The sequence below is a fragment of the Halichoerus grypus genome, chromosome 3 (genome assembly GCF_964656455.1).
Source record: "Halichoerus grypus chromosome 3, mHalGry1.hap1.1, whole genome shotgun sequence".
NCBI classification, from domain to species: Eukaryota; Metazoa; Chordata; class Mammalia; order Carnivora; family Phocidae; genus Halichoerus; species Halichoerus grypus.
The window spans coordinates 131527927-131540219 of record NC_135714.1 but is presented as its reverse complement, the minus strand read 5'-3'; the positions used below and the strand labels follow the sequence as shown (position 1 = coordinate 131540219).

General features: G+C 46.9%; 2 protein-coding genes across 17 annotated transcripts in view; one reads left to right on the top strand and one right to left on the bottom strand.

Annotated features, from left to right (window-relative positions):
• Positions 1-12293, bottom strand: part of LOC118527051 (toll-like receptor 2) — an 89901-nt gene that overhangs the window by 20936 nt on the left and 56672 nt on the right. For 3 of the 5 annotated variants that reach the window (XR_013446523.1, XR_013446522.1, XR_013446521.1), the window contains exon 3: positions 2904-3040. The exons of 1 other annotated variant lie outside the window; for it this stretch is intronic. The gene's annotated coding sequence lies outside the window, so the exon portion shown is untranslated. Of the gene's footprint in view, positions 1-2903; positions 3041-3590; positions 3724-12293 lie in introns of those variants that run through there. One more of the 5 variants, XR_013446525.1, reaches the window with a different exon arrangement.
• Positions 3885-12293, top strand: part of RNF175 (ring finger protein 175) — an 86790-nt gene continuing 78381 nt past the window's right edge. For 7 of the 12 annotated variants that reach the window (XM_078069338.1, XM_078069334.1, XM_078069335.1 and 4 more), the window contains exon 1: positions 3885-4051. In XM_078069338.1, coding sequence (XP_077925464.1) covers positions 3986-4051 — 66 coding nt within the window. In that variant the 5' untranslated portion in view covers positions 3885-3985. The remainder of the gene's footprint in view (positions 4052-12293) is intronic. The other 5 variants (XM_078069331.1, XM_078069330.1, XM_036078636.2 and 2 more) reach the window with 3 other exon arrangements.

The window sequence follows — 12293 nt, the reverse complement described above, 5'->3', positions numbered from 1 at the left end:
ATAATCTCCTCCAGTCCCATCCATGTTGATGTAAAAGTTGAATATTCATCCTTTCTGATGGCTGAGTAATATTCCATTGTATATATGGACCATATCTTTTTTATCCATTCATCTGTTGAAGGGCATCTCGGCTCTTTCCACAGTTTGTTAGCTGGAGTATTTCTATGCAGCCATTTCATCAGCCACGGTAGGACCTAGCTTCCGTGTCCCTCTCCTTTTAGACATGATTACTCCCATTTACAACCCAGTCTGCCCCTGACCCCAAGGATCACAGAAGTGCAGAACATTTGGTGCCTCTTTCACACTGATTTCTGAGATCAGACAAGCTCTCTCGGATACTAACATCACCTGGATGGTTTTAATTTGACACCCCCACCCCCGTTTAGAAGGCCTCTACTACTGCCATCCCCTTCAAGGAGGGGAGGCCCCACAGTTGTTTGGACTCTCTTCCTCTACCACCCTGCTCCATGTGATCAATACCGCACCTGGTTAGAGACGTTCAAAATCACCCATTCTAGCGGTGAGGCTAAGGATCAAATATAAATATTTCATCTGTAAATATGAAAAAGACATGAGAAAAGAGAAAAGGAGTAACTTGAAAAAGAAAGTTATTTGAAAAAGACCATTTGTAAGGCAATAGAGAGGACTTCTGTAAGATCTACCATTAGGTGGCACCCTCAGCCCAGGGCAGTTGGGTTGTCCTGCAAAGGACAGCAGAAAAGGGAAACATTAATGAGTGCTGGTCAGGAAATGGGTAGGAAGGCTGAAAGCAGCCACTTTGCAGTAAGTAATTTAACATACACAAGGCATTCCTGTGAAGTGCATTCTAGATTAACTCACATATACATAAACACAATAACTAATTCCCTTAAAATTACAAAATGTCTCATAATTTTATTTCTTAAAATTGGTTTATATCCCTTGCCTACATTCTATTGATTTACACTTTTTAAAAATTAATTTTTATGTAGAGAGTTATGTAGAAAGAACAGTTATGTTCTTTCCCAGCACTAATTCTTTGACAGCTAGATATATGCAAATACATTCTCTTGGTGCATGGCTTGCTTCTTTTTTTTTAAGATTTTATTTATTTATTTATTTATTTATTTATTTATTTATTTATTTATCAGAGAGAGAGAGAGACAGAGAGAACGAGCACAAGCAAGGGGAGCAGCAGAGGCAGAGGGAGAATCGGGTTCCCTGCTGAGCAAGGAGCGCGGATGCAGGACTCCATCCCAGGACTCTGGGATCATGACCTGAGCCGAAAGCAGACACTTAACCGACTGAGCCACCCAGGTGTCCTGGCTTGCTTCTTTTTAATGACAACTTTTTATTGTACAGAAGTTTAAAATTTTAACATAGACTAATTTACCAATCTTTTCCATTATGATTTGTTCCTTTTGAGTTTTAATATATTTTTCGCCATCTTGAGGTGATAATGATATTCGTTTAAATTGTCTTCTTCAAGTTTTGCTTTTTAAACCACCTGTTTTGTTTTGGCATGGCAAGCTAATTACTAAATAGTCCATGTATCCCTGATGATTTGTCACTCCTGTCCTAAAACTAGCTTCCTGTAAATCCATGTGTCTATTTGGGGAGCTTTCTATTCTGTTCCATGGGTCTATTTCTCTATTCCTGCACCAAATAGCATACTTAATTTTCTAACTATTCTTGAATCCACCTTGTTTTTCAAACACCTTTATGACATTAGCTCATTTCTTTCATTACATCATTACAATCATCTCAGGGCTCTAGATCAAGACACGACAGGAGGATGCATGAGCTATGGCTAATATGCTAAAGAGATTAGCGCTAAACGACAGGAAGGCTGTTGATCTATTCCAGGATTTATGACACTCAGTTGCCAAGCATTTGATTTGGGAAACAAATTTGCAAAGTAATTAACTTTGGTTGGGTAAACCACTCCAGAAAGCAATGGTTACCTTTCTGGGAAACAAGGTATTAGTTCTATATCTGGAAATGAGTCACGAAAGGAACCAGGTATGATACAGTAGAGTAGAGCAAGTCCATCACTAACAGTGGGGAAGAAATGGACTTTTTGAGTTTTATTCCCTGCTGACTGTTGAGCTGAAATCAGAAGGAAGATGACTCCCTTTGTGCTCACAGGTGTCTCCAGTGAAATATGTAGACATTTCTGGTGTCAATCAACCAGGGAAGAGAATCTCATATCAGGGAGTCAGAACTTATATAATAATAATAGGCCAGAAATTTATAGGATAGGGAAATTCTATTTCTACCCAGACATTTGTATGTGTGTGTTGGGGGGGTGGGTACCTGACTTAGAGGAATCCAGATGAATTTGAGGACATCCTAGACTGGAGAAAAAAAAAATGGCCTTTGCCACATGAAGACAGGCCAAGAGCTAGGTAGGAAGGCAACATGTCCAAATGAATTCATTATCTTTGTTCCCAGAAATCTGCTGCTCTTTCAATATTCCCACTCTCAGCACCCTCTGCCCAAATACCAAGCTGCTCAAGCCACATGACTGAGAGCCATCCTTGAGGATCAGTAAGTCTTACAGATTCTATCACCTAGATCTCTTGGCTCCATCCACGTCTCTCCATCTCTCCTCCACCCCATCCCTGCACATACTCACATACACCACCAAGGCCATTGCTGTCTTTAACTGGAACTACAGCAATAGCTTTCTGACTGGTCCCCCTGACTTGAACCACAGTTGAGTCTCCTGCCCACCCTTGAAGCCAAAAGGCACATTCCCACTGCACCACCTACCAGCTTTGAAACTTGGACAAACTTCTGCATCTCTCTGTGATTCAATGTCCTCCTGTAAAATGGAGATAATAACACCACCTACCTGCTAGCCTTGTGAAAACTGAATGAGTTAACACAGAGTAAAGTACTTGGAAGAGGAAGGCACTTACCACAGTTAATTGTCCTGAAAGTTTGTCTCGACACCCTGCTGGACCATAAGTTCTACAATGGCGGGGATGTGTCCATCTCTTGGTCAGTCTCCACTGGTAGCTCCTTGTAGGTTTTGAAAACTATGAGCCACCACAAACTGGAAGGGAGTGAGCCATATTTTGTAAGTCAGCCTATCTACTTACATGTTCCATTTTTGTCTATTTCCCTACCAGTGCATTTCTAGAGGCTTCCCCAAATGCTCCAGCCTGTTCCCTGCCATAAATCCATACTGGGTCTACAGCTGAGGGGAAGGAGAATGCCCCCTGAAGGTGGAGGGACAAAAGCAAGTTGTGGGTGATTTCCCAGGGGAAGTGCAGGCACAGAGCAGCACAGAGGCCTAGAGGGTCTGCCTTCTCTCCCCACAGGGTTTCTCCCCTTTGTCATCTTTGAAGGGGCCAAGTGTGACTTCATCAGGGACCTGTCCAGATTATTAAAACTGCAGACAACAGGGAAGGAGGGGCGCTGGGCCCAGGAACAGGAACGCAACTGGAGATGAAACCAAAGTTCAGTGTCCCAGTTTTGGACAGCCACCTGAACTTCCGTCTTCGGATAAAGGCTTCTGAAGGAAAGAGCCAAGAGAAAACGACCCCTCGCTCCCTCTCTCCTCTCCATTTCTCACTCTCGGTACTCCCCACATGTCTTCCCACCTTACTTCTGAGCGGCTCTCCGGCCCTGCCGCCTGGGACAAAACCGCCGGCAGGAGCCAGGCGCAGGACGCGCACGGTGGCCGACAAGTGCGTGACTGCAGAGGGAAAGATCCCCAAAGGCTCTCCTGGGCAGTGACAGGGAGGAGGATCCGGAGCCCCCGCCTCTGCGGGCGGCGGGGGCGCGGGCGCGCGGGCGCGGGGCGGAGGGGCGGTGCTCCCGGAGGCGGTCTGCGCGCGCTACCGCAGGACCCGGGGAGGGGCCGCCGCAGGCACAGCTCGCCCCCGGCGCTCGCGGGGCAGGGCGCCCCCCCCCCCACCGCGTGCTCCCGGAGACCCTCCCCCGCCCGCGCGGCGCCAGGGACCGCGCGGCTGAGAGCGGGCGCCGCGGCGGAGGCATGGCCGCGGGGGCCGCGGTGCGCAAGGCGGCGCCGGTGCTGGAGGCGCCTCCCCAGCACGAGCAGGTACCGGGCGCGGGACGCGAGGCGCAGGCCGGGGAACACGGGGCTAGAGTCCCGAGGCTCACGTGGGGGCTGGGTGGCCGCACGGACGGGTCTCCGAATCCCCCGCCCCGGCGCGGGATGGAGGGGCGATGACCTTTCTGGAAGGTGCTCGTTGCTTCGCCTCACCCTACCCTACCCCAGGGGAGATGAACCCCTCTCCATTTCCCTCTTTCCCTCTCCCTCTTCTGCTCCTTCTCCTCTTTCTCCTCCCCTACCCCTCCTTCTTCCAGCTTCCCCTCCCCCCCCCCCCCCCCCCCCCCCGTCTCCTCCTGAAGGACCCTTATCCGACTCATCCCTAACTATTCCCTGTCGTCCGTACTGGCTGCCCCTCTCTCCTCCTCGCTCCCTGGCAGAAGCCCCAGGGCCCAGGTGAAGGCCGTGGGCATTAGAAGAGGACAGCTGAAGGGTGCTGGGTGTACCTCACGCTTGACTTTACGGTTCTCAAACTGCAGCGTGCATCACAATCACTGAAGGCTAGTTAAAAAGCAGATAGACAGTTGGGCTCTGCCCCCAGCCAGGGTTTCTAATTCCTGACATCAGGGATAGTGCCTGACTACCTATTTGCAAGTCTGACTAGTTACCAGGAGGTGCTGATGCTCAAGCTTTGAGAACCTCTGGGCTAGCACTTTCCTCCCCCAGACTCTCCCCCCATTGCCCTTTGGTGATTTCAAATCCAAGTCATTAATATTTTTCATTTATAGATGATTCGTAGGCCATGATCACATACTAGGAACTGTACTACTCATGGGTAAAGAGGCGGTTAGAGGTATACTCTGGGAGTTCACATCCTGGGAAGAAAGTATAACAAGGATAAAATAACTCATAGAGGATGGGAAGAGATTACTGTCCCCAAAGAGGTTCGAGTGAAGTTTTGTAGGATTTCTAGGAGCAAGGAATTGCTTCTGACAGGGAGGGTGGGCAAAGCTGATTGGAGGTGGGGGTGTGGCATGGCTATTGTGAGCTGGACCTCAGAGGATGGATGAGATTCAACGTGGCCATGAGGGGAAATGAGAATTCTCCATGGAGGAAACAGGAATACCAAATTACTTGAGGTGAAAAAAATTGTTGGGGAGTGGTCGTGGATATTCACTATGATCCTGGCAGAAATCCAGGGTTCATGAAGGCTTATAGGAAGGCAGAGCTGAGTTATGACAAATCTTGTAACACACTATGCATTGGGGATCTATTCTCTAAAATGGGGAAGCTATAAGGGAACTCCATGACTTACTTGCTTTTCAGACCCAGATCAGATCATTCACAGTGGGTTATGGATGAAGAAGTCTGCAAGCTGGGAAGGGCAGAAGACTGGCAGAGTTACTTCGGCAGCTGATGTTTGCTGTCCCTTAAGGCTGTCATCACTGCCTTGCCCACTGCCCTCAGGAGACATGGTCCCCTGTTAACTCTTCCCCAGGAGGAACTCACAGCTTTTCCCTCAATCCCCCATAGCAGAGCCATGTGGTCCAGGGACCAACAGCCAAGGTGTCACCTGGGAGCCAATTAGAAATGCAGAGTCTCAGTCCCCCACCCCAAACCTACTGGCCTAAAATCTGCATTTTAACCAAACCCCTGGGTGACTGCACATCAAAGTTTGAGAAGTGCTAGTTTAAAACAGACTTTATAAGAGCTGCGGATAAGACAGGAAAAATAGATATGGTTACTGACCACCCCAACCCCGTAAGTATTTACTGACCACCCGGGGCGCCTGGGTGGCTCAGTCAGTTAAGCGGCTGCCTTCGGCTCAGGTCATGATCCCACGGTCCTGGGATCAAGCCCCGCATTGGGCTCCCTGCTCAGCGGAGAGCCTGCTTCTCCCTTTCCCTCTGCCTGCCGCTCTGACTACTTGTGCTCTCTATCTCTCTGTCAAATAAATAAATTTAAAAAAAAAAAAAGAATTTACTGACCACCCTGTATATTACAGCACCCTCTGACTCTAAACCTTACTTAGTTTCATTCATCATCCTTATTACCCCCTGAAACATGTCTAGTTGTATATTTGTTTTTCTGAGAACCTCCATCACCTTGGAAGCTCCAGCAAAGGAAGCACTTGATCTGCTTTGCTGGCTACTGTATTTCCAGAACCCAGCACAGAGTCTGGCAAATGGCAGGGCCTCAGGAAATGTCTATTGGACAAATAAGTGAGTGAATAATAAACATACAACCTCATGATCTGGGACTCTAGTCTGCCCAGCTCCCTGCGTTACCTCTTTATGACAAACACCATCTCCCTATTCCCCACCCTCCTCCCCAGCTATATCCCCTGTGGTCTTGAGAGCCAGCTACACCCTATCTGCTCCTGAGACTCCTCAAAGTTGGGGTGCAAGAGAGCAGATAGCGGGGATTCAGCAGTTTGCTCTTCTGCTTGTCTGAGGCCTGCTTTGCAGCCTCTGATTTCCCCCAGAGGACCTACCTCTGCCCCAACATTGTTCTCTGCCTTGGAGTAGGCCTGACATAACCCCTCCCTCCGCCTCCAGCCATGGAAGCTTTGTCCTCACCTGGTGACGTGGATTCCTTATCACTAAACACAGCCCTCCAAGCCTGACACATCCTTACCTCCCTCACATACGTCCCAGGGACACCAGTAGTTTGAGTTGACTGTTCTGGTTTTGTCAGGCATTTTAGCAAGATTTTTCTTCTTCTTTTTCTTTTTTTTTAAGATTTTATTTATTGAGAGAGAGAATGAGATAGAGAGAGCATGAGGCGGGGAGGGTCAGAGGGAGAAGCAGACTCCCCGCCGAGCAGGGAGCCTGATGTGGGACTTGATCCCGGGACTCCAGGATCATGACCTGAGCCGAAGGCAGTTGCTTAACCAACTGAGCCACCCAGGCGCCCCATAGCAAGATTTTTCTAACAGGTGGATTTTTGTGAGGAAAAAGTTGAAAGTGGGGAAACCCATTTGGAGGCAGCAGCTGAGGTGAGAAATGGTGAGGGCTGGTGCTGGGGGGGAGGCAGTTTTCAGATACAGTTGACCCTTGAACAACACGGGTTCGAACCGCACAGGTCCATGTATACATGGATTATTGACAGTGCAGTACTGTAAATGCATTTGCCTTATGGTTTTCTTAATAACATTTTCTTTCCTGTAGCTGACTTTATTGTAAGAACACAGTAATAATACATATAACTTACACAGATGTGTTGATCAGCTGTTTATGTTATTGGGCAGGCTTCTAGTCCACAGCAGGCTATTAGTAGTTAAGCCTTGGGGAATCAAGTTATACCCCAATTTCTGACTGTATGGGGGCCTGGCACCCCTAGTCCTTGCATCATTCAGAGGTCAACTGTGTATTGACTGAGTGTGTGGTGTGCCAGACAGGGGGTACTCAGGGTGGGGTGAGACCAGTAATAAATCACCAGTGACTATGCTGTGTGGTAACAGTGTTCAGTGGACAACAGATCTACTGGAAAGGCCTAACCCCAGAGGCTTCCTGGAGGAAGTGGAATCCAGGGCATCCCCAAATGGTGCCTGGGGGTGGAGGAAGAGCATTCAGGGAAGGAAGGTTCTGCTTGGCTGGAGCAGAGGGTGTGTAGAGAGAAATGAAGCTGAAAAAGGCCACGGGAGCCATGTTAGTGACAAGCGTAGCCACTTGGGTTTCGAGCGGGGGATCCGGTGTGATCAGTTTGCTTGTACTTGGATCACCCTCACTGTCTGAAGGGAGAAAAGGAGTGAAGGCAAGAGTCCCTCCGGGAAGAAGGGAACACTCTACACGCCGGCTTGGATCTCTCCTCAGGCTGAGGGAGGCCTTCCCTTGCCAAGCCGTCTAAAGGGTAACAGCCCCTCCCTGTGCTGGCCCTTCTTTACCACACACTCGGTTTCGTTTCTTCATAGAATTTACCACCTTCGGTCATCGTTTTCCTTACTTGTGTATTGTCCGTACTTTCTCTAGAACACAAGGCTCCATTCATGAGAACAGGAGTCTTGTGTGTCTTACCTTTATCATATGCCGGCTCTTAGCCCAGGGCCTGGCGCCCAGGAGGTACTCAATAGGTATTTGTTCAATGAATGAAGAGAATGGTTGGCATAGAGGCCGTTGAGGTGGAAGGAAGTGGGTTGCCGGGTATTTTCGTAAGGTCAGCAGGAGGGTACTGGGTTGGAGGTGGAAGGCTAGGGTCAAGAGTGGTGCCCCATATTTCTGTTTTGAATGATTGGATAGATGGGATGTGGAGCTGCTGAGTGAGAAGGGGGAACTGAAATGGAAGCAGGTTGGGGGGAAATTAATATGTTCAGGTGGGGGCAGGTTGAGTTTGTGTGTCTGAGGGACATCCAAGTGGAGATCTGTAGAAGGCACTTGGGTAGAAGAATCTGAAGCTCAAAAGTGAGCTAAAAGGGGAAGAGAGATAAATAGGAATGTGCTGCAGGGAAAAAGGACTTGGCGACTCAGAGACAAGGAAAAAGGAGAAGCAGAATCAAAATGACTTCTTCAACTGAGGGTTGTTGGAGTGGAGGGGGCTGGGAGGGATGGGGTGGCTGGGTGATAGACACTGGGGAGGGTATGTGCTATGGTGAGCGCTGTGAATTGTGTGATGAATCACAGACCTGTACCCCTGAAACAAATAATACGTTATATGTTAATAAAACATTTTATAAAAAGTAAAACATGTTATTCCTAAAAAAAAAAAAAAAAATGACTTCTTCATTTAAGTGACATATGTTCATGCAGAATAGTCAGTATAGACAGGTATAAAAAAAGGAGTAAATATTCCAATAGACATCAGCATTCATGGATCATTCCTGTTAGCACTTTGGTGACCATTCTGGACATCTTTCTTCCGGATGGTTCTTGATTCTATGTGACTCTATATTTACATTAATAGGTTTACATTATATAAAACTGTTTTTGAAGCATGCTTTTTCTCTTAACAATATGTCATGGAGATACTTCTATGTCAATAAATATAGATCTGCACAATCATTTTAAAGAGCCAACAGATTTCCTTTGTTATAGATATATCATAACTCATTAACTGATCCCGCATGGGTTGACATACAGATTGTTGCCAATTTCTCAATATTATAAATAAAACTATGCAAACACCCGTGTCATCTTTCCCTGTGTATTTTTCTCTTCATTTTGTGAGAGAATATTCCTAGACTATTCTACATAGGATAAACGAACACTTAAAATTTTGACATGCCTCGCCAAATTTCTGTCCAGAGAAACTTGTCTTAATGTACACAACACATCTGAAGGGCATGAGAAGACCATTTTTCCTCATCAGCTCTGGCTACTAAACGTTTTTCCCCTTGTCATACTTTTAAGTGAAAATCATATCTTACTGTTATGGACTTTTTTTTTCTTTTAATGTTAATTTTTATTAAAATTATGTACGTCCACATTTTAAGGAGTCAAATAGTTCTACAAGACTTAAAACAAAAAAAAACAATGGGACCCCATGACCACTGCACCCTTTCCCATTCCTGAGTTCCCACTCTCCAGAGGCAACAACCTTCAGCTGTTCTCAGGAACCAGTGGTGGACCCTCCCCGGCAGGCGGCAGGCGGGGGTCCGCACAGGGCAGCAGCGTTCTCATCCGCACAGAAGATTCCAGGGCTCAGAGAGCTTTATCCTTCCCAATCCCACGGATGTCCCTTCTCCCCTTCAGCCCTGCAGTGGGGGGGGGGGGTTCCAGAAGCAGGAGAGTGCAGGGGCCACTTCCCAGCCAACCCCATGTATCCCACCTCCCCACCCCCAGCCCACAGGCACCCTGGGTTCTCTGCCCACAGTAATCAAGTGATTGTGCCTCATCCAGGGCTGGAGTGAATGGACAGCCACTGTACCTTTTCCCCTACCGTCTCTGCCTGCCTGCCCCTGGCCCAGCCAGCCACCTCACTGTCCCTAAGAGAAGGTGGGGCTGGGGGACCCTGGGGTCTAAAGATTCAACTAGCCCTCTCAATGGACCCCATGAGGCTCTCCATGTGACCCCAACCTGGTTTTTGGTCCAACCAAATTCCCCAAAGTCCCACAAGTTTTCCACCATCCCTCTGGGCAAGCCTCGGACTCTGAGCTCCTCCTGGCTAACCACCCTCACCCTCAAAATAAAGTTCCAACTTTTATTCTGCCTAGGAAAAAAAAAAAAGTCTGTTGTTTTTTTTTTTACTTAATAATTTCTGATCTCTACCTCGTACTTAAAAATACTTTGTCCACTACATGATTATTAAAACATTTACCCATATTGTCTTCTAGTGCTTTTAAGACTTTCTTTTTTACATTTAAATATTTGATCCATCTGGAATTTATTTTGAGATGGGGTATGGATACAGCTCTATATTTTTTTCCAAATGCCCAACCAGTTGTCTCAGCAATATTTGTTGAACAATCCATTTTTTTTTTCTCACTGACTTGAAGTGACTCATTTATCATATGTACTTGGATCTGTTCCTGGACCCTGTCTGTGTTCTGTCCACTCATCTGTCTTCCTATTCCTGGACCAGTAATACTCTCAATGAATTTCTGTGGCTTTATTGTGTATTTCAGCATCTGGTAGGCCACTTGTCCAGTATTTACTCTTCTGAGTTTTCCTGGCTATCCTTATATGCTTATTTTTCCAGATGAATTTTAGTGTCATTTTAATTCCAAAATAAATCCTCATAAAATATTAAATGGGCTTGCATAATAACATACTAGAAAAAATTGTCAAAAAGTAGACTCCACCCTAGGAAAAAAATATTGTACTATAGGGAACCATTACTAGAAAAGAGATATCTGTGAAAATATCATCATCATCATCATAATCATTATATTCACTTTTTCCCTAGGAAATGAGAGTATTTTTCAGTACACTTGATCTAACGAAGTTCTTAACTTGTGTTTAGCAGAAAACTTTTCAACTCTAATTTCCACTCCCTAAGCTTTTCTGGTCTTCAGTAGAATAATTTATCATACTTCACTAAAAATGACTTAGAATCTGGTGGATAGTTACACATTTAGGCCCAGGGCTATATGACTAGTAAAAGGCAAAGGTAATTTTTCTTCTCAACTAAAAACTCAGTTCCCTTTTTTTTTTAAGATTTTATTTATTTATTTATTTATTTGAGAGAGAGCATGAGAGAGAGAGAGAGCACCAGAGGAAAGAGAGGCAGAGGGAAAGGGAGAAGCAGGCTTCCTGCTGAGCAGGGAGCCCGATGCGGGGCTCGATCCTAGGACTCTGGGATCATGACCTGAGCTGAAGGCAGACGCTTAACGACTGAGCCACCCAGGCGCCCCCTCAGTTCCCTTTTTTAAGTTGACTTTAATAAGAAGCACTGTGAACCCCATGATCCTGAATAGCAAAAAGAGAAGCAGCCAGGGAGTCCTATAGGTTATAACTCTTTTTTTTTTTTTTAAAGATTTTATTTATTTATTTGACAGAGAGAGAGACAGTGAGAGCAGGAACACAAGCAGGGGGAGTGGGAGAGGGAGAAGCAGGCTTCCCGCTGAGCAGGGAGCCCGATGTGGGACTCGATCCCAGGACCCTGGGATCATGACCTGAGCTGAAGGCAGACGCTTAACGACTGAGCCACCCAGGCGCCCATAACTCTTTTTTTTTTTAAGATTTTATTTGTCAGGAAGAGAGAGCGAGAGAGCACAAGCTGGGGGAATGGCAGGCAGAGGGAGAAGCAAGCTCCCCGCGGAGCAGGGACTCCCATGTGGGGCTCGATCCCAGGACCCTGGGTCCACGACCTGAGCCGAAGGCATCCGCTTAACCAACTGAGCCACCCAGGCGCCCTAGATTATAACTCTTAATTGAGTTAATTGGCCCTTGGATTAAGCACCAACAAAACTCTTATGTAGCATCTTATTTATACTCACAACATTCCCAGCAAAGTTAACAAGAGCAGCTATTCTATCAATCTCCAGTTTCTAATACGGGAACTGAGACAATCACAGGATAGTGCTGTGCCCAAGGTCACCCAAGGAACCAGTTAGCTCAATGTTCAGTGCCTGGTGGTGCTAAATGGATGCATGGTTCAGGGCTCTAAACCCATGCAATGTTTTTTAACCCTGAAACAGCAGTCCGCAGAGAGGGAGGGACCTATCAGACAGGTGGGGACTCCGGTACTACTACTCCCTAAGGGTGGCCCCTAAGGCTTTGCTCCTAGAAGGCAGCACTGGAGCCCAGCTGTTTGAATGTCGGGGACCACCTGATGGAATCATCCAGAAGCAGGGGAGCCATAGAGAAGCTGCTGGCATCACCGGCTGCTTCACCCACTTCCCCTTTCCTGGCAT